The 27,573-nt window shown below is 40.0% G+C and overlaps 1 protein-coding gene across 1 annotated transcript in view; it reads right to left on the bottom strand.

The window, feature by feature from the left end:
* The window catches only part of itga9 (integrin, alpha 9), a 388,873-nt gene that overhangs the window by 232,983 nt on the left and 128,317 nt on the right, over window positions 1–27,573 (bottom strand). The window contains exon 15 of the mRNA XM_060822924.1: window positions 13,240–13,397. Within this exon, the coding sequence (XP_060678907.1) occupies window positions 13,240–13,397 (158 nt within the window). The remainder of the gene's footprint in view (window positions 1–13,239; window positions 13,398–27,573) is intronic.

Below are 27,573 nucleotides of genomic sequence, written 5' to 3'. Positions count from 1 at the left end.
ACATCAATTTCACACGCACAGGGCATTGCATAAATAACACATGGGCTGGAATGTAGACTGCATTTCACCAACTAGAGCTATTCATTGAATGAGATTGGAAATCAGCATTGCACACCATTACATCAATGGTGGATTTTGGAGGTTATGTCACTGTTTTACATCTAGTTGCTTTACCATTGTGTACACAAGTTGCTATGGCAGTCCAATATGTGAAAAAGATTTTCACACAGCTTGATCCCAATGCTTTCCCATCCCCATCCATTTAATACACCTCATTAAACTAAATGATATTGGCAGCCCTCTCACACTGCTCTAAATTCTATGTGTGAGAAGCCAATGTAGCTGTAACCCTGCCAGATGAACCATCGCATGAGTTGTGGAATGGTCAAAAAAGGCCAAGCGAAGTCTAAAAATGTAACTTTATTTGGAATTCTTTCAAACCAGGAAAGATCCCTCAGGGCCCACACGGAGTCCATTCTCTTCCACAGTCCTGGGTGCCAGCATCAGCAGCCAAATTCTACCCCTTCAAGTTTAGATGGATTGAAACATTCAATGTTGATCAGAGTTCTGCTTTGAATAGTGAGCTGGTGCAGGAGTCAACCTCAAAATTAGCTTCAGGGTTGACCTCACCTATATTCAGACCTCAAAGCATATTCATACTCACTGAATGGTCAAAATTATCCTGTAATGTACTTGTACCGTTTTGACTCTGGCTACCTCCATCCAAATACAAGACAGCAGATTTCTACCATATCTCCATCAAACACCAGAAAAAAAATCTGGAAATGGTAACACATCTCAGAATTTATTGCCATTTCTCAAGCTTTAAAAGTATATTCTGAAGCACAACAGTAAATGCTCAGCTTAACTTGCAAACACCTGCAGAGGGGGGGTTCCGGTGTAGGCTCATTTTGAAAAGAGAGCTTTCAGTTGGCATGTCAATCTTCCAATGCCTCTGGAACATGCTGACATTTATAAGGGAAGGGAGCTATTCAAATTCAAGTATGGGAAAACAAATAGGCTGGTGCATACATGTGCTCAGCTGTCAGTAAGGCGGTTGGTGATTAAAAATAACAAAAAAAAAGAGAGTGCTTCAAACAAAGTAGGTAAGAGATCTGCTGACCAACTGGTTGACTTGTATGTACTATCAATCTACTGGGTCTTGGATCTCTTGCCTGTTCGTTACTGCTTCCCTGTCAAGGTTGACATCTGCCTTTTGATTATTTAAATATAGAGCCAGTTCCCATGTCTATGCAGCACCTAATGCCATTAATCAGGTGCCATGTTCACCTATGACCTAACTAATGGCTTTCCATTCCAAAGTAGAGTCATGGGGAGAAAGCAGAGGATGGCACTAAGTTATAAAGCTGATTCAGAGAGTCTGTTTAGGCATGATAGAGCAAACAGCGCCCGTCTGGACTGAAATCACTCTGTGATAGAAACACAGAAAGTAGGTGCAGGAGTAAACCATTCGGTCCTTCAAGCCTGTTTGTCATTTATTACGATCATGGCACATCATTCAACTCAACGATTCAATAATAAGAACAGAAGTTGCTGGCAAAGCTCAGCAGATCTGGCAGCAACTGTGAAGAGAATCACAGTTAGATTGAATCTGTCTGTCTCTGTGGAGTTTGCACATCCTCCCCATGTCTGCATGGGTTTCCTCCGGGTGCTCCGGTTTCCTCCCACAGTTCAAAGATGTGCAGGTCAGGTGAATTGGCGATGCTAAATTGCCCCATAGTGTTAGGTCAATTAGTCAGAGGGAAATGGGTCTGCGTGGGTTACTCTTTGGAGGGTCGGTCTGGACTAGTTGGGCCGAAGGGCCTGTTTCCACACTGTAGGGAATAAATAAACCTTCCTCAGAATTCCATAGTCTCTTCCTGCCTTTTTCCCAAATTCTTTAGCCCCAAGTGCAATATCAAAACCTTTACAATCATACAATGATTTGGCTTCTAATACTTTCAGTGGTAGTGAATTCCACTGCCTTACCACTCTTTGGATGATAAAATTTCTCCTCATCTCAGCCCTAAAGTTTACCCCATATCTTCAGATTGTGACCACTGGTTCTGGATTCCCCCACCATCTGGAACATCATTCCTGCATTTACCATGTCTTGCCCTGAGTTGGTGACACTGATACAGGGTGGAGTTGGGACCCAGAAATTATCTAGGTGTCAAGTCCCCAAATCTCAATTGAAACTCAAGTCTATTGTTCCAAAGATCTCTTTCACACAGCTGCTTCCTGTTTGCTCATCAGATCACACTGCTGATATTGAGATCAAATCAAAAGATGAAATCTGATAATTGCTGTATGAAAAGTCCTATGGGAGAGAGAACATATTTGGGTCTGTTGGGTGCGGGTGTCAAAGAGTAATTGTTATCTGTATACTTCTTAGAAAGTTTCTGTACAGCATGGTGGTTTTTTTTCCAAAATGTGTCAACATTCCAAGATATATTCTCATTCCTTTTGAATATATTTTGCTTAAAATTTTCTAAAAAAGCCTGGAATGTTACCTCAAAAACCTCTTGTAAACAGTGTAATTGACTGAATACTTTGGAAACCAGGGACCAAGGTTTTTAGTTTTGCTAGTAAAGCTGATTTATAGTTAGCATGTGGTTCTATTTGGAGGACATTTTGAAGAACACAAATGTTCACAATGTAAATTGGCAACAAAAAGCTCCCAAGTTACACTTTCATGATTATTTTAGAAGCAATTTATATTTGTATCTTTACAAAGGATTTCTCAAACAATATCAAAACCTTTACAATCATATAATGATTTGGTTTCAAATACTTTCTGTGGTAGTGAATTCTACTGGCTTACCACTCTTTGGATGATAACATTTCTCCTCATCTCACTCGTAAATACTTTACCCCATATTCTCAGATTGTGACCAATAAACAATAAAACCTCCAAAATTCCAGTGCCGGAGGGGAAAAACAACAGTAGTTGAGGCACAAGAAATGCACTACTCTCAATTTAACAATAATAAATATCATGGTTGTGTAGCTGAAGCCATCAATTGAGAGGCAGGGGTAACTCCATGAAAAATCTCCTGTCTGAGCAATAGTCAACAATACTTAAAACTGCTTCTAGAGTCAATTTTTTTTTGCCAGAAGTATAAGCAATTCTGATTAATTGAGCTAAGAGTACAAGCCCATACAAAATTTACATGGATCGGATGTTCAGCTGGAGCTGTAGACCCAGTTTCAAATATGAGAACACTCTAAATAATTTACTTCTGGTACTATGGGAATGAAATAACTCACATTATAGTGAAACATTCACACCTTTTGGAAAGACTAAAATCCATGTCTTTTCCATTGCCAAGACCATCTCCTTTTACCTGAGTCACATTTTCCATTTGGCTCTTCATTGAACATTGTTCAATTATGTTGCTGCAATGTACCTTGGGTAATTTTAATATGTTAATGACACCATTTAAAAGCAAGTTATTATTACTGAAATATCAGCTGTGATTTTATTAGCAAGATGCAAATCTAAAATCAGGACAATGTGTAGGTTCTAAGTTCTCTCAATGGATCACCACTGGGCCCAATGTCCCATTAATCCAAAAACAGTGGATGACGTTTCTACACCGTAAGTCCAATCAGAGGACACGCAGGTCCACAGTCTCAGTGGTCATTATTGAGGCTACAAAAGGAACATACAGGTATCTCCATTTCAGTGTTCTTTCACAAGAGAGTTGGAAAAGTTATTTTTCTACCAAGTCCTGGTAGCAATTGGATGAAAAACTCTTATAACAGCTTCATCGGGACTACTCTGTCATCTGGGGTTAGTGTGGGTGGTGGACTCTCTGCATCATGTAACCTCCAGACATGATGCTCTTCACTTCCCATCCACCCATTAGGAAACCATTGAAATACTAGCTTCCCCCAATGTGCAGCCTGGAAAATGGCCTTAAATCCCTAAATGTAGGCCACCCAAATCTAGGTCAGAATGGGGTCGCACCACTACCTGCCAACCATTGATAAAATAGCCCAACAGCAGTACTGTGACTTGGGGCTGTCCCAAACATGTTGATACCTAGGGCTTGGTAAAATGTCACTCATCAATTCATAGAGTGGAAGAACATTATTCAGTCTTGTGTCAGCTCTTTCAAAGAGTTATTCATTTAATATTTGTCCACCATTCTTTCCCCATATTATTGCAAATGTTTCCTCTTCCTTTGATACAGAATTACATTAGCATGTTAGCAAAATTGACACGTGTGGGAAATGATGGGTAGCAGTATACACTTAAAGAATAGAAACAGAGTATTTTAGTGCATGGTTTTACAAAGTGGGGATGGTACATGGTGAAGTCCCTCAGAATTCAGGACTTAAGGTACAAGATACAATTCTGAAACATATAGATGACAAAAATTAGAAATTTAGTATAACCAGTGAGAAAGAAGTGCAGAGAACGTTAACAAGCTGATGGAATAGGCAAACAGAGAGCAGTTGCAATCCAATGTAAGAAGCATGAAGTGGTATATTCAGGTAGGAGATACAAGCTAAATGGAACAATTTTAAAGGGAATGCAAGAAAAGAAACATGTCATGTTTGTTAGTTATCTTTTTGAATGCAGTAGGGAAGATGAACAAAATAATTCATCATTAAAAAAATACAATCATGAGCATTTTTCATGCTTAAGCATCTTAAAGAACCTTACAAGTGACAGCATTTCATTCTAATGTAGAAAATACAGGAGTTTGAAGAAGAGTGCAGCAAAAAACTTGCAAAGAGCAACATGATAAAAATTAGACTCTCTACTTTTTTGTGATGTTGAAGAATGAATGAAGATTGGCCACGAAAATGAGACTGACTTGTATTTTCTTCTTCGAAATACCTTCACAGGTTCTTTAACATCAACTTGTGCAAGCAAATGGCCTGTGGTTTCATACATAATCCAAAACACTGCTTCCAACAAAGCAACATACACTCAGAGTTGAATTAGAATGCCAATCTGATGTTTTGTGCTCAAGTCCTGGAGTAAGCCTTCAACTTTGAAACTTGTGATTTAGAGGCCAGTGTACTACAACTGAACCACGTCTAACATAAAACCATATGGATCCTGGCATTTATAAATAAAGACGCAGAGTGTAAAATATCCAGAAGATATCATGAACCTATAGAAAATAACAGTATGAAACAAGCTGAAATGCACTGTCTAATTCTGAATACTACAGTTTAGAAAGGTGTGAAGTCTTTGAAAAGAGTACAGAAGAGAATTTCTGGAATGTTCTAGGGAAACAAGATGAGAGTTACATAGACAGACTGGACAAACTGCAAATGTTCACCTTATAGCAGAGATAAGAGGATGTCTACCAACAGACTTCTAAATTATGAAGAGTTTGGATAGAAGAAGTAAAGAGAAACTGTTTCCAACGGTTGAAGGGTCAAGAACCAAAGGGTACACATTTGAGGTGACTGACAAAATAAATTAAGGTAAAGAAGTGTTTTTATGTATGAACAGTTAGAATTGGAGATGCGCTGCCTAATAGGGTGTTGGAAACAGATTCAAAGGGAGCTGTCAAAAGATAATTGACCAAAACTTTAGAGGAAATATATTGCGGGAACATGGACAAAGATCAGGGAGTAGGACTAATTTAATTATTTGTTTAAAGAGCCAGCAGAAACCCAACAGACAACTGACCTCCTTTTATGTTCAGCTATTGTAAGATTCTATGATTTATCCCTTTTGAATGTTATTATTCAATGTGTTTCTACCATCCTTTCAGGCAAAACAATCCAGATCATAATTCTCTGCATATAATAAATCTGATTTCCCATCAGATTTTATTAATAATTTATTTAAATTTACATTCTATAGTTACTCATGAATGTTGCCAGTTGAAATGGTTTCTCATTTAATGTTATTAGAACCCTTTAATGAAAAGACTCTTCTGCCAACATCTAGCCTCTGATTTTGAATGCCTTTCACTTGTCAAACCTGCCCTTGAAGAGTTCAGGAAGGTCTTGATCTCCTAACTCCAATTTTCCCGTCCTGAACTAAGGCAAAGATTTTTGCTGAGCTTCAAATTCAGGCTTCCTGTCTCCACTTCCGGCAGCTGCAGTATTCAATAGCATGGGAAATTGGGAAAGCCGGGAACCAACACAATACTGCCAGATACTGCTGACACCACTGTGGGAGTGAGTATTTTGAAATGTCCACAATTGTGATGGATGTAGATGGATCTTTTCAAGTGATGCGAACCATATCTGTACAGAGATGTCGTGAATGTTTTTTGTTCATATAGGGGATGTGAGCTTCACTGACTTGGCCAACACTTATTGTCCATCCCTAATTGCCCTTGAGAAGGTTGTACTGAGCTGCCTTTTTGAACCACTGCAACTAATTTGCAGTAGGTACACCCACAAATTACAAAAGGAGTTTCTGGACTTTGACCCAGTGACACTGAGAATATGGTAATCTGTTTCCAAGTCAGAATGGAGAATGCCTTATAGAGGATTTTGCAAGTGGTATTGTTCCAATGTATCTGTGCCCTTAATGGTTGTAGTGGTGGGTTTGGAAAGTGCCACCTAAGGACTCTTGTTGAATTTCCACAGGGCAACTTGTAGATGGTACACATTACTGTTACTCTGCATCAATGATGCAGCAGTGAATGTTTGTGGAATCTTGGGCAGACCATGGTTTGGAGGCAGGAAACATAGTAAAGATTAGCACAAAATTAGTTTACTACTTCAGTCATTATGAATTGCTGAAATAGGAGTTATAGCTTTTTTACTACTATGAGCGATGTCAGTGCTTTGACTTGAAAAAGTAAATTACATCACATGGATACCAGGTAGTTACTTGTAATAAATGGAAAACTGTCAAGCAAAAGAACATGTGAAAGTGGAAAGATGCATTTGAGTACTTATCCACCAAAGTGTTATTCTGCACTGAAATTTGAAAGTTAAATTCAGTTTAAAATCCAGACCTAACTGTGTGAAATGCCCCACTTGCATTCGTTTTTGTATTTGAAGTTCAGTTTATCCATCTGTTTGGTTGTTTTACTTGCATTAATAAACATGACCTTGGAACATTCTCAAACTCTCTTCATAGACAATTCAGAACATTGTGAAGTATAGGTATTGTGATCTAGGAAATATGCCAGCTAGCTGGCACATAGCTGGAATGCATGAACAACAATTAGATTAATGACCAAAAAGCTGTTTTAGTGGGGTAAGAAATATTAGTTCAGACACTTGTTTTCCAAAAGCACCATGGGAACTATTTATACCATAGTAGCTCATCATTCCCTTAGTACTGCACTAAAGTATCAGCCTAGATTATGGGCTCAGGTATCCGGAATTGAAATCCTATTCATGATCTAGACTGGAACCATTACACTGATTTCTCACAATAACCAAATTTCAACTGCAATACATCTCTAAATTTAGTTTACATTAATGGGCTCACAACATAATCCTCTTAGGTTATTTCATTGACTGACACAAAACCATTATCCAAAACTAGCAAAGTCTTTTTGAAAACCTATTCTTAATTACAAATGGGAATTTAATCCTGAAAGAGTCAAATGATTTATCTTTCTGAAATAACTATTTGATCAGAGCTGGGATAATTTGGAGGTTTGATGCCTTCGGCTAGTCCAAAAAGATAGATGCTCACATTAATATGTCCATTTAAGCTTTAATAACTCATGTCTTATAACATAGAATTGACATGTTCCAGTGTTTCTCTGCTTAAGTAAACTAAATACATCACAAAAAGGGAGAAAGCAGAGTTTTGGAAATCAAAACACTCATTGCAAAGAGGGATAGCAGTATGAGAATGGAAAGTCACATTGGTTTCCTGTCTCCTCACAAAATCTCATAGAACAGTGACCTTGCTGAGCATGGGCTGTGCTTTTAGACTCTCATTACAAACAAGTCGGCAATTTTAAATCACCAGAAAATCACATAGGCTGAGCTCATCTTTGTGTCAAAGTTCGAGATATGCGTACCCATCATTCAATATATTACGCCAGAAGAACTAGCTTCACATTTTGCCCTACTTTCAGCTGTTTAGGTCTAAACCTCTGAAATTCCCTTCTTAAAACTCTCAGCATCTTTACCTCTCAGTTTTCTTCGAAGCCTTAACAACCAACCCGCGGACCAAGAGTTCTGTCATCTATCCCAATGGTTCAGATGGAGGATCATCAGCCTGAAAATTTCCTCTTAAGTACTTAGCCTTTCCTCTCTCCAGAGACACTGCCTAACCTGCTGAGTTTTTCTAGCATTTTCAATTTTTATTTCGAACAATTCTTTATTTGGAATTTCTCAGAAAAGGAATTTTCCTTTGAATATGAACAAATGACCCTTCGTGGAGGTCTAGTCCCAGCATGGAGGTCTCATCTCAGCGTGGCAGGGCCTGGTTTTCCAGCATTCCCTGAACCCAGAAGTCATTAACTAAACTGTGATGAACTTTTACTTTTTTTCCCTTCTTATGACTTCTGTCACTAATTTAGGTGCCATGGCGACTTCTAGAACTTTTGTAAAAATACATGTGACAATAAATTGTTATTCTATTCTAAAAGAAAATATATGGCCAGTTATTACTGCTGTTAGTGGCATTTTGTGAAACATAATTTGGCATTCACGTTTAATACCCGGATTTAAAACTGTCTTTTAAGAAAGACAAAACTTCACTGTCTATTAATCACTTTGGAAGCTTCTGAACTGCAAATCATTGCTGTTTTTAAAAGCATAGTTGAAATCAATAAGCCATACTTAGAACAACTGAGGACATGAACAAGCTTATGCTTTTGAGTAAGATTGTGCATCTTCAAGACCATAGCTAGTTACTTATAATACATTCAGTAATTATATGATGCAATATAAAATTCTGGTACAGTATCAAAACATGAAGAAATAGGAATTAAAAATTGCTCAAATATTTTGAACAAGAGTGACTAGGAAAGCAGAAGTACTTGTTATGGTGTTGAAGGCATGTCCTGTACCTTTGAGAGAGAAGAATGATGTTCTGAACTGACAGCTTACAAGCATCTGTGTATATGACTAGATGGCAGTCCCAGAGTGTATAGGAAAATTGAAAATACGTAATATTTAGCTGAAAAGGATACTTGAGTTTTGGTTGCTGTTTTGACAACAATTTGAATTTAACCAGTTTAAATTATGCCACAGGATACTACAACCCAATTCAGTTTGACTCTATGGTTTTGCCAACATCGGCTCCATGAGACGATCCAATGTTGGGGGTATAAAATTGCGGACATTTTGAAAATTGGAGAGCAAACAACTGCTGTTGAGACAGAATCGCATGGAGAACTAACAGCTTGCTCCCCAAGAAATTAGGAAACACTCTCTATTAAAGGTACTTTTTCATATGAAACATGCTCTCAGTAAAAAGAAAGATGACTCAGGGAGATCTTCAGCACATACAAGACAGACACACAAGATAACAGCGGCTGTGTGGTTTTGAAATTAGTTGAAGTAACTTTGATAATGCCTTATTAGATCAGCATATTGTTATAGAGTTGGAGGCAGATAATAGCAGTTAAGAGAAGGGGGGGGGCTTAGAGTTGTGAACAGTTGTATTTCAATGTTCACTTTTAGAGTTAAAAAATAAATTGACGTTATTTCCTTTAAATAGTAGAATTTGGGAGTTCTCGGTCACTCATATTTTAACAGATTATGAGTCAAGACAAGCTTTTCTGGGCATTTGGGTTGAAGTAAGAGAAGGGTTCACCTCTGTGTTGTAACATGCCAAACTGATACAATACATTAGGTTTGGTAAAAACGATAGATGTTAAAGTGAGTTCTGAAGTTGATAAAGAGGTCAAAGACACAAAGATATAGGGAGAAAATTCTAGAGTTTTGGATCAGACAATGAAGGAATGGTCACTAACGGTGAGACCAAGGAAGTGGCGAATGCAGAAAACATGCATGTCATTATAACATGGAAACTTCAGAGGGCTGGAGGAGTTTACAGAAAAGGTGAGGAAAGGGTCTCAGGGAAATTCGAACAGAAGAGAGAGAATTCTCAAACTGGACCAATATAGACTAGCAAGAACAGGAGCGATGGGTGAACGGGAATGGGCGTGGGTTAGATTTTGCTGCAGTTTTGAAGGATATCAAATTTATGGAGAGCGGAGGTTCAGACTCCAGCATTGAAATTTTTGAGCCTGAAGCTAAGAAGAGCAATGGTGAGGAGTTCAGCAGTAAATAAGCTGAGCTGATGCAGAAACAGGTGATTTTGTAGAGAAGGCAGTAGGCAGTCTTAATGATGAAGGTATGACATCAACAGTTCTATCTAGGGTCAAAGAGAATTCCAACTTGGTAAAAACATTATTCTGCTTGACAGTGACCAAGAAAAGGGACTGTATCAATGACTAGGAAATGAAGATTTAGGTAGGGTCCAAAATGAATAACGTCATGGATTCTTCTTCCAAGTGTAAAAGTATGATGTGAGCTGAGAAACATTTGAAGGAGTTTCAGTGGATACAACTGAACAGGAGACTGCAAACCAGGTTTATTAGACAATAAAGGAGTGACGCTGATGAATGGTGGTTGAGTAATGGTATAAAAAGCCACAGATAGCTTGAGAAGGATAAAAGGGATCGTACACTGTGGTGGCAATAACAGATATTATCGGCTCATGACTGATCGAGGCGGTTTCAGTTCTGCAGCAGCAGGTCCTGGATTCGAGAGATTCAGATTTAAAGGGCACGGGCTTAGAAGGCAACAGTATTTCAAGAAACTCTAATAGGAAAACAGGTTGGAGATGAAGAGAAAGTTCACAAAGACAGAAGGATCGAGGGTATCTTGTCGAGATAGTGGCTGATAAAGGCAGGTTTGAATAAACTCGAAACGAAAAGAATGAATCATATCTGCAAGACAAAAGAACAGAGCACAAAGCAACCCCTACAGGATGCCAGGTTCTAGAAACACATACAAGAAAGATAGGCCGACAATCTGGAAAGAATTGCTGAGACCACCCATTATCCATTTCTGGAACCAGGTCCAATTACAATTAGCAGACTTAATGCAGATGCAATGGAAAAGATTCAAAACAGTCACCAAGAGATACTCAAAAGATTTAATCTATTATCAAAGGAGTGTTGACTTTGGGGGTGGAAGGCAAATCATGGCTTTATAGTAATAGAAAATGTTTTAAAAAGAACCAGCAAAGTCAAACAAATGTTTGGCTTGGTTTTGTATAGCACCTACCCACAACCTCAAGATGTTCCAAGCACTTTACAGTAAACAAAGTAGTCTGAAATTCTAGCCACTTCTACAATATTGGAAAGCAAACTCTATGACATAACTGGACAAAAATAGATTTAAGCTTCACATTTATGTTTAATTTACATGATAGTCTGATGCCAAGCATACCGAATATGGGTCTTGAGGTTTCATACAGGAAATTGATAGTTATATATTTAAAAAATGCAGATACTAGAAATCTAAAACAAAGACAGAGAATGTTGGAGAAACTCAGCAGGTCTGGCCAAAAGATTGTCGGCTTATCATTCTTGGATGTGTTTCTAGAACCTGGCATCGGTAGGGGTTGCTTTGTGCTCTGTTCTTTTGTCTTGCAGATATGATTCACTCTTTTCATTTCGAGTTCATTCAAATCTGCCTTTGTCAGCCACTGCCTTGATAATATATCCTCGACCCTTCTGTCTTTGTGAACTTTCTCTTCATCTCCAACCTGTTTTCCAATTAGAGTTTCTTGAAATACTGTTGCCTTCCAAGCCCGTGCCCTTTTAAATCTGAATCTCTTGAGTTAATTCCTGTTGCTGCTGCTGCAGAACTGAAACCGCCTCGATCAGTATCGTCAGCTGATAATATCTGTTGCTGCCACCAGATTGTACGGTCCCTTTTATCCTTCTCAAGCTGTCTGTGGCCTTTTATACCATTAATCAAACCATCAGTGCAGAGAGAAACAGAGTTAATGTATTGAGTCCAGTACGACTGTCCTCCAGTTTTGAAGAAAAGTCACGCTGAACTTGAAATATTACCTCTGCTTCTCTCTCCAAGCCGCTACCAGATCTCCTGAGTTTCTCCCACACTTTTTCATGGGAATTTAGGAAATATGCCGTTTCTTGATTCTGCAAGGAGTTAGCTAAAATAGATAATGTCACCGAAAAATATAATTTATGTGGCATTTTCCAGGAAGTTAGGAAATCCTAACTGTATCACAGGCAATAAAATGGCTTTTGATGTGTCTTCACTGCTGGAAACAAGGTAGCCAACTTGCTTATCAAAGTTTCACAAAGTTTCATAAAGACTCCTAGCCATCTATTTTACTGATGCTCATTGAAAGATAATAGTAGTCAGAACTTTTCCCCATGATATTTTTATGTCCATCTAGCAGGAAGGCAAGACCTTGATTCAACATCTCATCTGAAAGATGATATCTCCAACAGCAGCATCTTATTGGTACCGCATTACAAGTATTTTATGTGTCAACAGCCGAAGTTAGAATTTCATTCTGGGGTCAGGCAGTATGTCTGCATCCCAACTCTGCATTAGGCCCTGATGCCTTCCCCACGCCCCACCCCGAGTTGGCCAGTAATGGCACACACACATTTTCTACGTAAAGACTGTGGGCAAGCTCCTGACTGTGGAGACCTAAAAAGGAGCCTCTCCAGAAAGGTTAGGTCAACAGCGTCACCATCAGAGATGCAAGTTGCCAACGTAGCTAGAAGAGTGGGGAAAGCATCAAAATGGAGATGCCTATCTAAAGATTTTGACAACAGGTAAAAATAAAACTGGCAAAAAATAAAGCTGCTAGATTGCTACACGAGATTGTGAGTCCATCCACGTGGTGGTCTATGGCCACATCTTACAGGCATAGCTACAGGATGCAGGGATGGGGAATTAAAGAATATTACAAGAAGCAGTCACCAGCTCTTCAATACTGATCGCCACGACCCCATACACCCCCTTCCACCAGGAAGCAATTTCCATTCACTGGCCAGGATTAGGCCCACTTGTGGGTAGACAGTTGTTATGACTTGTACCTTCCAACACCTATTCCTAAAAAAGCCCACAGGCAGGAACACACACAAACTGGGACATAAGCCTGCACTGGGAAATTCTGGACCTGCCCACTTCTGATCTAGTCTGAGGCCATTGAGACATTCACCTTCTGCTTCATAAAATCACATCCTTATTTCAAACAGTAAAGAAATCAAATCAACTGACAAGAGATTTGCAATAATGTCCCCAGAATCTAATTGTCAAATGGGATTGCAGACTGACCTTGACAATGACAAAGTAGCGCTTGCAGCTCTCTTTCCTGGAGGACAGCTCAATTTTCTCCATGACCTGGCTCATTGGTTCACTGGCATAAATGTAAACCCTGGCCTGCAGGCCTTTCTGTTTCTTCAGTGCATCTGCTGTCAGATTGTAAATCAATTCTGGAAAGAAGCAGTGAATTAAGTATTAGTAAAGTCATTATTGTACACATCTAGCATTCAGGCACACCAAACAAAGATAATCTAGTTAAAACAGAAACAAAGATAATTGTATCAGCACCAGCTTAAATAATATTTAATCTTAAAAAGTCACACAAAGGGCACTTCAGGACATAAAACAAAATTTTAATAAGTCACACAGGATATTAGAAAGAGTCAGAGTGAGGGACTCTTGTTGCAGAGTGGTAGTGTCCCTACCTCTGAGCCAGCAGCCCTTAATTTCAAGTTTTACCTACTTCAGAGGTGTGTATTAACATCTCTAAACAGGGTGATTCGGAAGTATTTTAAAAAGTCAGCTAGCAATGCATTATCAGTGTTATTAGACAATGGCTTCATTTTCCCATTAGACATTTCACTGCTGTTTCCTTCACCCAACAGCTTCTCATGCCTTGCCAGACATAACAGAGGAAAGTAAAATCTGCATTTTCCTTTGCCTTCAAAGATTCTTTATCCCTCCACTTCAGTGTCCTGTGCATCACCCTAACAAAAAATTATCAGATACACTGATATCCAGTAGAAACGGACCATAAATGTATTCAATGTTTTGAACAAGAACTTTTGCTCAGGTGTTTCTTTGCTTCTCTGTTACACTTCACCATAATGAGAAAAGTCCTGACAAGGCTGAGTTTGTGTACAGAGCACAGCAAGCTACACTGCTTGATTTTGAATGGTCATCTTAGTCTGGACACCACAAGCCTATATTCCGCCTCTTGAGGGAGACTACCATCTTGATTTTGTGCCATTATCAACTTGAAGCAACCTTAATTCTATACTGTTTGAAAGAGACTGTGTATAATTCTACCAAAACTCAGATATGAGAGACAAGAACGCACAACTGAGTTAGTGATTAAAGCACAGAGCACGCTTGTATTTATGAATAATTTAGATAAGCTATCAAAAACAGATCAAAACCACGCTGAAGTTTTCAGCTGAGCAGAATGTGTCAGCTTGGATCTGGAAAGGCTACATCATGCCTGATGAATAGGACTACTTTCTAAAGCAATAACTAAATTACAACGGGCATGCCTATAAATATAATTTAGCAAATGCCTTCTGTAAATCTGTGTAATGTCCCATAACAGAGAGTAACAGTTCAAGTGAAACTCCTGGAATTGATAGTACATTACTGAATGATTACAAGATTGGCTAGACAGAGAATGGGGTTAATGGTCATGGACTCTAACTAGCCAGATGTAACAAATGATGTCTCAGAGGATTCTGTGTTAAAGCTTCAATTATTCAGATTAATCAATAACAGCTTAGATGATGGGATAGAAAGATACATAATTTGTATCCAAAAGATCCAAAAGCAATTAAAATGGATAATGGAATCCTGATCTCTCTCTCTCTATATATATATCGAAGACTAGATTACAGAAGATTACAAGTCGTATGCTGTAGCTATATAAAGTTCCAATTTGACTACACCTGCAGAATGTTTTTCAATTCTAAAATAGGAGCAGGAATAGAACATTTGCTGCCTTGAAACTACTCAAAACAAATCTCTGAGAGAAGATGATGTTTTGTTTCCCACTATCTTTGATCGGAGGCCTCTTATTTTGTAACCGTTCTAGGTTCTACAATGAAGGGAAACATTTTTCCATATCCACTCTGTCAAGCCTCCTCAAAATCTTACATCCTTTAATAAGATCATTTCTCATTCTTCTAAACCACAGTTAGTACAGGCCCAATCATCCCAAAAATCAACTTTATTTCTCTGAACTGTCTCCAATGCAAATATGTTGCTCCCTAAGTAAAGGAAACAAAACTGTATGTAGTGCACTGGCTGCAGTCTTACCACAGTCCTGTACACTTCCACAACTTGAATACCACATTCTCCTAACAATTGATACCAATGTTCCATTTGCCTTCTTGATTACTTGCAGTACCTGCATTCTAGAGTTCTGTGATTCACATCCAGATTGCCCTGGACAACAACAAAGAGCAGTGTCGCTTTATTTTTAAAATATTCTGCTTTTCTATTCCACCAAAGTGTGGAACCATACAAACTCTCACACTATTATCTATTTGTTAATGTTTTGGCCACTCATTTAACCTATCTATACAGACCCTTTGTGCTCTCCTCAAATCTTGCTTTCCCTTCTATACTTGCATCATCAATAAATCCAGCTACAAGACACTGTTGTTTCATTCAGTTACTAACATAGATTGTTAGTCTATGGGCGCACCTTAGTGGGTCCTTGCCTTGGATTAGGGCTACCTGCACTGGGCAAGTAGCACTGGGCCAATGTATGGGTGGTGTCTAAAGTAAAGTCAGCTGTGGACTATCCCCTCAAAAGGAGAAGGTACTGTATTGATGGTTTGCAGGGCAGTGCAGGAGAGCCTCAGAAGGCAAAACATGGATCAGTAGTGGGAACAATTACTCTCTGCAAACTCCCACACATGACAGTCGAATGCAGTAAGTTCTCTGCTATCTCTCTTTCACATTTAAATTTACCTAATGGATAATGGTTAAGACAAAGTTAGCAACTTTTCTTTAACCTGTTCCAATCCCCATTCTTTTACTTTGCTCTACTCCTTTTTTTTTTGCTCATTTGTTCCTTTGTTTTATTCATTACGTATTAATTATAAGTCAGTTTTTAAACTTGATGAATTGTCAGAATAATCCAATGTTAGTACCCTCTATCTGGTTGACTATGAAATGAATTTATCATTCATAAATGAGTCTCTGGGCCCCACGTTAGCTCTGACCTTGCTTCAGAAGATTGAATTGTTTTCGGATTCTTCCTTGAATCTCATAAACAATCTCTCCTCTCAGCCTCCTATCTCGGGATTTCCAGCTTTTCTATTTCTACTGACTGAGGATTAAGGAAATACTTCTCCACGCAAAGGGGAAAAGGTTTGTTGGGAACTCTCTTCGCAAACAGCAGTGTTTGGTCAGTGATTCTGATCAGCCAAAAGTATAAAGGAATACAGGGTGAAACAGCTCGCTGGCATTAAATCACGAAGCAGCCTTGATCTCAATAAATTGCAGAGGAGGTTTGAGGGGCTAAATGGCCTCCTTCTTTTCCTGTGTGTCTGCATGGAAACAAGGCAAACACTTACTATTTGGTTAAAAATCACAACATCAGGTTCTATAACCTGGTGTTGTGTGATTTTTAACTTTGTACACCCCAGTCCAACACTGGCATCTCCAAACCATGACTTACTATTTGGAGGTTCACAACAAACCATTAGGCTAAATATCAGCTTCCATAGTGTTCTATCAGAGTAACTTTCTCATGCTGAGGGACGAGGCGAGCACAATAACCACAAGGGAGAAAAGTAAAATGACAGTTTTCATAAAATCAGAAGAATTATTTTTTCATTTTATTTTTGTTTTAATTAGAGTTCCCTGATTTAACAGGGCTGTGTTTGGTTTTCCTACAAGCAAATTTTATATGTTCCAGCTGTTTCCTGTAACATGTTTCTGACGAGGTGAACGAGCATCCAGAACTAACAGAGCTGCACAGGTACTACATTCAGATAAAGGTCGTCCCTCCAGACAGAAGCACAGCTGAAGGTGTTTTAATGTGTGCGCAACTGTAATTTATTTAATACTTATTAATGGGGTGTTTATTATAAAGTGGAATATGTTTGGTAGGGTGGGGGTGACATGAAGGCCTTTTTTATACTGTTCCTCAACATCTACAAGGACCATTAGCTGCATATCACCCCTCCCCCACACCTCTGCCAGTATAAAGCCCTATTCTTCTTGTAACAGAGGATTCTTCTTCTTGCTAGTAATTTCAAGTAGCCACAATCTTGCTTGAATTCCTGCGGCAAGTAGGTTAGGGATTACTTCTGGTTCTTTGCATTTAATTTTTTGTAAGGTAGTCACGGCACATATATATTCTGGAGGCTGTTTGCAGACAGCAGCTTGAGCCAGATTTGTTACATCCATGTCTTAATGTGTGATGATCCAATTCTTCTAGCTCAAAGAAATCAGATATATAATCGAAACTCCAGCACAGCGTGGGACTACTTGGTCTGTCATGTCTGTCACACTGCTAGTTTGTCATCGACAGCTGTCCTACGAATTAGCGCAACTCAGAAATATTCATAAAAGTAAAAGTAGCTGAAAGTTAATTATATGAAAGATATTGTAACAACCCAAAACTAATTTGTATGGTTTCAAACTAAATAGTCCTGAAAGGCAGAGTCAATGAAAGAAGAGGAAATCGTGCTTGTTTCTGTCAGTGAACAAATAGAATGTGTCAAAGCTAAAAGTGAAGGAATGATGAAATTTCAAAATAACACCTAAGTCAAGTAAACAAAAAGGCAGTTGCTGAAACATCTACAAACCAAAGTAATTGACAGCATTAAAAGATTGCTGAGGCAGCTAATACACAAGATCATGGGAAACTGTCACAAGGAGCACCTACAGATTCCAATGGATGCACATGTGCAACCCACGGCAGCTGAATAGCATCAGCAAAAAAAATCTGAGAACTTAGAATTCTTGGAATGGTCCAGATTCCACAGCTGGGCAAGCAACCAGATGACCAGAACTAATTATTTGGAGTCCTAGGAGCCAAGTTACATTAATTGCTTAAAACTTAATGTAATATCATGACACTTGTATTATAGAATCGTCAAAACTAGTTATTGAATAAACCAACCAGCCAGAACCATGCAGGCAGTATTTTTGAAAGGCTAACAACTTTAAAATAGCCACAGTAGAAATTAGATGAGATTAAAAGGAATGAAAGCAAAGCCCAATGTATAAAAAGCGTTAAAGATAATGTAAGTACGTGATAAAGTTTTACAGCACATAAGTAGACAATTCAACGCATTCAGTGGTTATGCTTCACATGAGTCTCCTTTTACCATACTTCATCTCTCTCCATCAACAGATCATCAATCTCTTTCTCCCTCATGTACTGATCCAGTGTGTGCTTCAATGCATATATGGTATCTAACCACTCTGTGGCATCGAGTACAAATTTCCACCACCAAGAGATTTCTTCTAAATTCCTTTACCATTTATTGGCATCCATCTGATATGTATGGGCTTCCCCAGAAGTGGAAACATCCGCACTGTCTGCCATATCAAACTTCTTCAAAAATATGACTACAATCAGTCGATTTCTTAGTAGGGAAATCTTACTGCAACTGTACAATGTGTTGGTGGACTATGAGCAGTTTTAGTCCCCGTATTTAAGGAAAGGTATCATTTGACTGGATGTAGTTCAGAGAAAGTTCATGGCGATGATCCTTCAAAATGGAGGAATTATCTTATGAGCAAAGGTTGAACAGGGTGGGACTCTACTCACTGGAGAAAGTGAGGACTGCAGATGCTGGAGATCAGAGCTGAAAATGTGTTGCTGGAAAAGCGCAGCAAGTCAGGCAGCATCCAAGGAGCGGGAGAATCGACGTTTTGGGCATGAGCCCTTCTTCAGGAATTCCTGAAGAAGGGCTCAAGTCTGAAACATCAATTCTCCTGCTCCTTGGATGCTGCCTGACCTGCTGCGCTTTTCCAGCAACACATTTTCAGCTCTAGTCACTGGAGTTTAGAAGAATGAGAGGTGATCTTACTAAATCATGTAAGATTAAGGTGCTGAGAAGATGTTTCCCCTCAGAGTCTACAATTGGAGGATATAATTTTAGAATAAAGGGCACCAATTTCATAGAGTAGAATCCCTACAGTATGGAAACAGGTCCTTTGGCCCAACCTATTACTCTACATTTAGCCCTGATTAACACACTTTGCCAACACATCCCTGAACACTATGGGCAACTTATCATGGTCAATTAACCTAACCCGCACATCTTTGAATTATGAGATGAAACCAGACCACCTGGAGGAAACCCACACAGACACGGGGAGCATGTGCAAACCCCACGTAGAGTGTCACCCAAGGCTGGAATCAAACCTGGGCCCCTGGCACTGTGAGGCAGCAGTGCTAACCACTGAGCCATTGTGCCATGCTATTTTAAGACAGAGAAGGAGAACTTCATTGCTCAAAGGGGTGAGTGTCTTTGGAACTCCATGCCTCAAACCTGTGGGGGCAGACTCCTGGTATATACTTAAGGCTCAGATAAATAGATTCTGGATCAGTAGGAGAATCAAGAATTATGGGGAAAGGACAAGAAAGTGGATGAGAGGAATGTCAGAGCCATGATACAACTGAATGGCAATGCAGGCTTGAGGAGCCAAACAGCTTACTTCTGTTCCTAGTTCTTATGGTCTTAAAAAGTCTTAGCCTGTTCAGTTTTTACTGATAGTTGTATCCACACTTTCTGAAATCATTCTTGTAGATCAGATCTTGCTGTTTACTCAATACTGCAATACATTTTTGTAATATGGAAACCAGATTTAAACACAGTACTCATTTGACAATTTTAGGACAACTTGTCTGCTTTTAATTCTATTCCAGTAAAAATACTCTTCTTTCAAATGAAAATTCATATCAAATAAAAGGAGGAAAATTTACAGACTTAATGTGCAAGACCACAGGGGTGAGCCTAATGGCAGTTCTAACAAAAAGTCAGCGCAGAGTGGACTGACTCTGCTCCTTTACTGTTATGTGACCGAATTGTATAAATTAACCAGAATGCTTCTTTAGCCTTCACTGCTACTTTTAATAACTCGTGAATCTGTTTTTTTAAGATGCTGTGCCTCCAACACATTTGGCGTCATAGAGTCATAGAGATGTACAGCATGGAAACAGACCCTTCGGTCCAACCCGTCCATGTCGACCAGATATCCCAACCCAATCTAGTCCCACCTGCCAGCACCTGGCTCATATCCCTCCAAACCCTTCCTATTCATATACTCATCCAAATGCTTCTTAAATGTTGCAATTGTACTAGCCTCCACCACTTAAATTCATATTTCCCCAAAGTAGATGACCTCCTCATTTCTCTAACTGAAACACACCATTTATTTCCACTGAAGTATTTTGCCATGTACTAATGGCAAATGAAGCGAATGAATATCTTTTTGTGTTTTGTCATTTTTTTCTCAATGTTATCTATACCATCCACCTTGATGTCATCGACACAGCGATATCATATTTCTTACCCAAGTCCAAATCATTTGTGTAAATGGTGAGGAACATTAGACTGATCAAGCACTAATCCCAGTGATTCCCTATCCTGGATGATTAAAAGGTTTTTAAACAACACTATTCTCTACTTTCTCACCAGTGTGCCATGCATTCTGCTGTTTGTACCTGGACTGACCTTACTAATAAGGTTGTTATACAGTAACTTTTAGTAGGCTTTTAGAAGGTCCATTGTGCATATTTTTCAGTTCCGGAAAAAAATGTAAATAACAAAACACTTATAAGAACAGGAGTAATGAAAAGATATGGTGCAAAAAGTTAACATGTAAGAGAAAAATAGCAGCAAGGATAAAAAGCAGTCATTTACTCAATTAAAATTTTTATTCATATATTTAAGGTCATTTACCCTAGTAAAAGTTTTATATACATATTTACGTACAATATAAATAGTTTAATAGTAGCACAAATCTAGTTTCAAGGGTATAATGTATTAACTATCACTGAGACCTGACTACAATGGAAATGAATAAAAGATAAATACTCCAGACTAGACAGCCTGGAAAAAAGAACAAAGAGATTGGAAAAGGAAGAGACACAGCAATGTTGATAAAAGAACGCACTAACATAATATTAGTGAAAGAGGTTATCAGCAAGGGAGAATACAACTGAATAAATAAAAAGCAAATGTAAGACTTCACTAGGGGTTGACTACAGGCAGTCGTGTTGATGTTGTGAGATATGTACAAAAATCAAAGAAACACCTTGGCAAAAATAGTGTGGCGACAATGGAATACTTTAATTTCAAGTAGACTGGGAGTAACAGAATACCTTTGGTACCAAAGATAATGAGTTTCCTGTTTCTGAGACAGTTTTCTGGAACAATGGCCTTGATATTAATGAAGACGTATGCTGGGAATCTGATGTCAAAGAGTTAACCCGATTGTATGTTCACTGTACTGTTCAGTCACATTTCATTGAAGTTGGCACATTATTGCTTGACTTCTGAGTTATCGTGATTGTGTAGCAGTTGCCAAATAAAAAGCATAACTTTTTATGGGGTCCTGAAGATCAGCAGGAGAATTTGGACTTACTCCTAAATTCAGTGCAAGAAGCAATTTAATAACCTAACCAGGTCAGAAAAAGGCAAATACCCTCACCTACTGCGTGCTGTGCTCGTCATTATACTCCAACCCCTTTCACTCTGCCACTTAAGTCTATTATATCTCATCATTCCACATACTGCTTCATATTTTCACCTGCCCACATTTGCTGCTACTCCAAATCCTTGTTGTCATACCACCATGGGCGGCACAGTGGTTAGCACTGCTGCCTCACAGCGCCAGAGACCCAGGTTCAATTCCCGCCTCAGGTGACTCTGTATGGAGTTTGCACATTCTCCCAGTGTCTGCGTGGGTTTCCTCCAGGTGCTCCGGTTTCCTCCCACAGTCCAAAGATGTGCGGGTCAGGTGAATTGACCATGCTAAATTGCCCGTGGTGTTAGGTGAAGGGGTAAACGTAGAAGAATGGGTTTAGGTGGGTTACACTTCGGCAGGTCAGTATGGACTTGTTGGGTCGAAGGGCCTGCTTCCACACTAAGTAATCTAATCAAATACTCAATCTACAAATGCACTGGGTAAACAACACCATTAGAGTATTACGTAGGTCTGTACTTTTCCCTGTTGCACAGAATTACATAGGATATATAGCCCAAATGGGTCAGATGGCTGGTTGGTGATGCAGAGTGGCGCCAATAGTGTGGGTTCAATTCCTGCAACTGTTAAGATACCAAGAAGAACTCTCCTTCTCAACCTCCCCCCTCTCCTAAGGTGTGGTAGCCTTGAGGTTAAATTACCGACAGGCATACCTCTCTAATGAGAGAGAAGCCCGATGGTTCAGTAGGAATATGGTGACTCTACTTTCTAGCACAGAAATGGGCCACTTGCTCCAAGTGGACTAAGTAGATATTTGGAATCTTGTTGCGCCTTTTCCCACCTTTTCATATCTAAATCCACCATTAACTTTTTATTCCTTTCTTCCTCAAAAGCTTGTAAGCAAGAAAAAAAAACACAGGACACTAGGGAGAAGACAAAAAACGTTTTTTTAAAATTCATTCATGAGATGAGGGAATCACTGGCTAGGCCAGCATTTATTGACCATTCCTAGTTGCCTAGAGGACAGTTAAGAGTCAGCTACATTACTGTGGGTCTGGAGTCACATGGAGGCCAGACCACGCAAGGATGGCAGTTTCTTTCCTTAAAAGGACATGAGTGAACCAGGTGGGCTTTACAGATAATTAACGATGGTTTCATGGTTATTGTTAGACTCTTAATTCCAGATTTTTATTGAAATCAAATTCCACCATCTGCCACGGCAAGATTTAAACCTCAGTTGCCAGAACATTATCTGGGACTCTGGATAAACAGTCCAGCAATAATACCACAAAGCCATCATCTCCCTTTGCAGGTTGTTTTCCACAGATTTCATGGCTAACATCTGCAGCGGGAAAATCATTGGCAGTTTGGCATCTCTGTCCAGCAGCGATTTCCTAGCAATCTGGTGACAATTACATATCAACAACACAAAGCACTAAGTGACACTAATAGCAAGCAGCAGGACACATCTCAAAAATGAAGGTGATGATGTGATCAACTCCATGACACATCAAATGCACTAATCAAATGAATCCATATGCCTCTCCATAATAGAACAGCAGGCGCCAAATCTGTCAACTGAAAAAAAGGATGATAGATACCTTAGCTTGGACATGACAGCACCTCACTGATTTTCACCAATGTAACAGTGAGTATGGCTTTATTGGAAGTTTGGCATGAAAAAGATGGTTAAAGCATGACATGGAAGAAGTGAGACTCCAATCCAAGGGCTTCTGGTTCTCACATGTTTCCCCAACCCCTATTTCAGTCAATATCTGAAATGCTGCCATGTCTCCTGATGGCTGAGTCTGCCTCAAAGCTATTGCAGATGAAGCACTCTTTAGCAGGAGCCTCACCAGGTTGAAAAGCTGAGAAGTCAGCAACCCGGGGCAGCTCAATAGCCAGAACAGGGCTATGTTTCCTGAAGAAGGGCTCATGCCCAAAATGTCGACTCTCCTGCTCCTTGGATGCTGCCTGACCTGCGCTTTTCCAACAACACATTTTCAGCACTAAGCAATATGCCTCTATTTCTGTGGAAGTCATTAGGTCCCAGGAAGAGCAGAGTTGCATTGGAGAAGTGAGAAAATGTTATGATGTGTAATTTCCATTTTTTTTAAGTGGAATGATATCAGTTTTTATTAGTTTGAACCACTTTCTCACTTGGCCATTGCCTCAGCTGGCTTTATGATTAATTGAAAGATTTGAGTTGATAGGAACCACAATATGCAAGATGTGTTGGAATGTTGTGCTATAATATGCCCTCATCTAAAGAGGTGTTCATTTTTATGCCAGAATTAACAGAAAAGTGTTTAGCCTTCTCCACCTGAGATTCAAGATCAAAGCATGCCCATTTCTGCTCAGAGAGGTGCTTCACGTTGATGATGCCACATGGAACATTATACAATGGGGAACACTTCAGTCAAACAGACATTCTTGCATGTCTGAAATAAGTTTGGCATGTCTTCCTGAAGCTGATAATCAAACATCATAGTCAGGATGCTGACATACCTTCAAGTATCAGTTTTAACAATGTGAAGCTAGAGACCATTGACAGCTTCTTGGATCTAAGCTTGACAACCACCAGCAATCTGGCACTTGATGCTGAAATTAATACACTTAGTTCAAAAGCTGCAGCTACCCTGTTCATATTGCAAAAGCGAGTGTGGAACAGCAACCATCTGACTGAGAAAATCAAAGTGCTTGTTTACGAAGCCTGAGTCCTTAATGCATCCCTATGCAGTAGTGAAACTAAGTAGGATAAAAGGCTGAACAGTTTCCACCTTCACTTCCTCAGACATATGCTCAGCTTCTCTTGTCACCAACAAAGTCACAAACTTAGATGATAGAGCATGCTAGTTGCATTTTCTCAGCCAACTAAGTCTGCACAGGCAAAGGTCATGTTCATCATATTGATAATGGCTATATATCAAAAGGTACCTCTGTATGGGGAACTGTCTACTCTACCTTGAAACTAAACATACACTACAAGGACACCCATAAGCAAAATATGATGATGGCAGACATTGACAGACAACTGGGAAACTAGTGACAGCTGAGATCTTTGGAAACAATGGGCATTGGAAGTGGCAAGCAGGAACAGAAAGCTAAGCCAGTTGAGAAGAGAAAATTCTACACTTTCTCAGCCCTGTGCCTTGCTTTGCAGCAAATGGTACATGAATTGTCAGGGTAGAGAGTGAGATTCTTAAGTCATACAAACAAATTTTAGGACAGGGTTAAACATCAGAACACAAATCATTAACAAGACTGACAACTGCCAAAAGATTGAACGGTGTGTGACTATTGGTCTAATGCTTACAGTTACCACAATTGGTGATAAGGGAGTTACTCAGCATTTTGACAGATATGAATTGATCAGCAAAAACCAACATGGATTTGTAAAGGGTGAATTACTTCTGTTCGAGGAATTATGTGGTGCATTGGTAATGTCACTGGATTAACTGAACTGCAAGCTAGTGTTCTGGGTATGTGGACTCAAGTCCTAATTTCACTATCTGTCATGGTGGGATTTAGTAAAATATGGAATTAAAAGCAAGAGAGTGACAATGACCATGTTCCCAAAGTCAAAAAAAAAATGGCTTGCCAATATCATTTATGGAAGGAAGTCTGCCATCCTTACCTGGTCTGACCTCCAAATCCACAGAAACGTTGCTAACTCTTAAGTGCCCTCTGGAAAGATGTATTAGTCCACTCAGTAACAAACCATCACAAACTCTAAAGAACTAAAATGGGTGGATCAACTAGTATCAACCGAGGCATTGAAATGGATCAGGGCCTGTGAACCTTGCAAAGTCCTCCTTAGCAATATCTGAGGATTGTGACAAAATTGGCTCTGGATGTAGGTTTGCTCCCTGAGCTGGAAGTTTCAGACATTTTGTCACCATACTAGTTAACATCTTCTGTAAGCCTCCAGACAAAGCACTGCTGATGATTTCTGCTTTCTATTTATATGTTTGGGTTTCTTTGTGTTGGTGGTGGCATTTCCTATGGTGGTGTCATTTCCTGTTCTTTTTCATAGGCGATGGTAAATGGGGTCCAACTCAATGTGTTTATTGATAGAATTCCAGTTAGAATGCCATGCTTCTAGGAATTCTTGTGCATGTCTCTGTTTGGCTTGTCCTAGGATGGATGTGTTGTCCCAGTCGAAGTGGTAAAAACAATGACTGCAGATGCTGGAAACCAGATTCTGGATCAGTGGTGCTGGAAGAGCACAGCAGTTCAGGCAGCATCCAAAGTGCAGCGAAATCGATGTTTTGGGCAAAAGCCCTTTATCAGGAATAAAGGCAGAGAGCCTGAAGCGTGGAGAGATAAGCTAGAGGAGGGTGGGGGTGTGGAGAAAGTAGCATAGAGTACAATGGGTGAGTGGGGGAGGGGATGAAGGTGATAGGTCAGGGAGGAGAGGGTGGAGTGGATAGGTGGAAAAGGAGCTCCAAAATACCTCACCACCAGGGATATATTTCCCTCCCCACCCCTTTCCGCCTTCCACAAAGACTATTCCCTCCATGACTACCTGGTCAGGTCCACGCCCACCTACAACCCACCCTCCCATCCTGGCACTTTCCCCTGCCACCGCAGGAACTGTAAAACCTGTGCCCACACCTCCTCCCTCACCTCTATCCAAGGCCCTAAAGGAGCCTTCCACATCCAAAGTTTTACCTGCACATCCACTAATATAATTTATTGTATCGGTTGCTCCTGATGTGGTCTCCTTTACACTGGGGAGACCGGGCACCTCCTAGCAGAGCGCTTTAGGGAACATCTCCGGGACACCCGCACCAATCAACCACACCGCCCCGTGGTCCAACATTTCAACTCCCCCTCACACTCTGCGAGGACATGGAGGTCCTGGGCCTCCTTCACAGCCGCTCCCTCACCACCAGACACCTGGAGGAAGAACGCCTCATATTCCGCTTGGAACACTTCAACCCCAGGGCATCAATGTGGACTTCAACAGTTTCCTCATTTCCCCTTTCCCCACCTCACCCTAGTTCCAAACTTCCAGCTCAGCACTGTCCCCATTACTTGTCCGGACTTGTCCTACCTGCCTAGCTCCTTTTCCACCTATCCACTCCACCCTCTCCTCCACGACCTATCACCTTCATCCCCTCCCCCACTCACCTTCATCCCCTCCCCCAATGTACTCTATGCTACTTTCTCCCCACCCCCACCCTCCTCTAGCTCATCTCTCCACACTTCAGGCTCACTGCCTTTATTCCTGATGAAGGGCTTTTGCCCAAAACGTTGATTTCACTGCACTTTGGATGCTGCCTGAACTGCTGTGCTCTTCCAGTACCACTGATCCAGTCCTTCCTCATCTGTATATAAAGATACTAGTGAGACGGTTATGTAATTTTGTGGCTTGTTCATGTATCCTGGTAGCTAGTTTTCTGCCTGTTTATCCAATGTAGTGTTTGTTGTAGTTCTTGCATGGTATTTTGTAATTGACGTTAGTTTGCTTGTTGTCTGTATAGGGTCTTTCAAGTTCATTAGCCGCTGTTTTAGTGTGTTGGTGGGTTTATGGGCTACCATGATGCCAAGGGATCTGAGTAGTCTGGCAGTCATTTCTGAGATGTCTTTGATGTAGGGGAGAGTGGCTCGGGTTTCTGGACGTGTTAAGAAAAAGCCTGACAGTCATTCTCACAGAATCATCACTCAAACAAACATCTCAGCCACCACCATCACCATCCCTGCATAAGATCCGACCTAGCAGACAGCAAAGACCGAGAAGATGTGGTGATATTGAGGGATACAACAGGGAAGGAACTGCCCTGAGAGTCCTCAACATTGGCTTTGTACTCCACGAACTTTCATGGCATCAGGCTAAACATGATTAAGGAATGGGGAAAAGATGCACCAATCTTCAGCCAGAAATGCCAAGAGGGCAATCCATCTTGGCCTGTTCCCGAGGTCTCTAGCATCACAGGTGTTAGATTGAGTCGA

The sequence above is a fragment of the Hemiscyllium ocellatum genome, chromosome 4, assembly GCF_020745735.1.
Source record: "Hemiscyllium ocellatum isolate sHemOce1 chromosome 4, sHemOce1.pat.X.cur, whole genome shotgun sequence".
NCBI classification, from domain to species: Eukaryota; Metazoa; Chordata; class Chondrichthyes; order Orectolobiformes; family Hemiscylliidae; genus Hemiscyllium; species Hemiscyllium ocellatum.
Note: the sequence above shows the minus strand (reverse complement) of the source record. Positions and strands in the feature narration are given on the sequence as shown.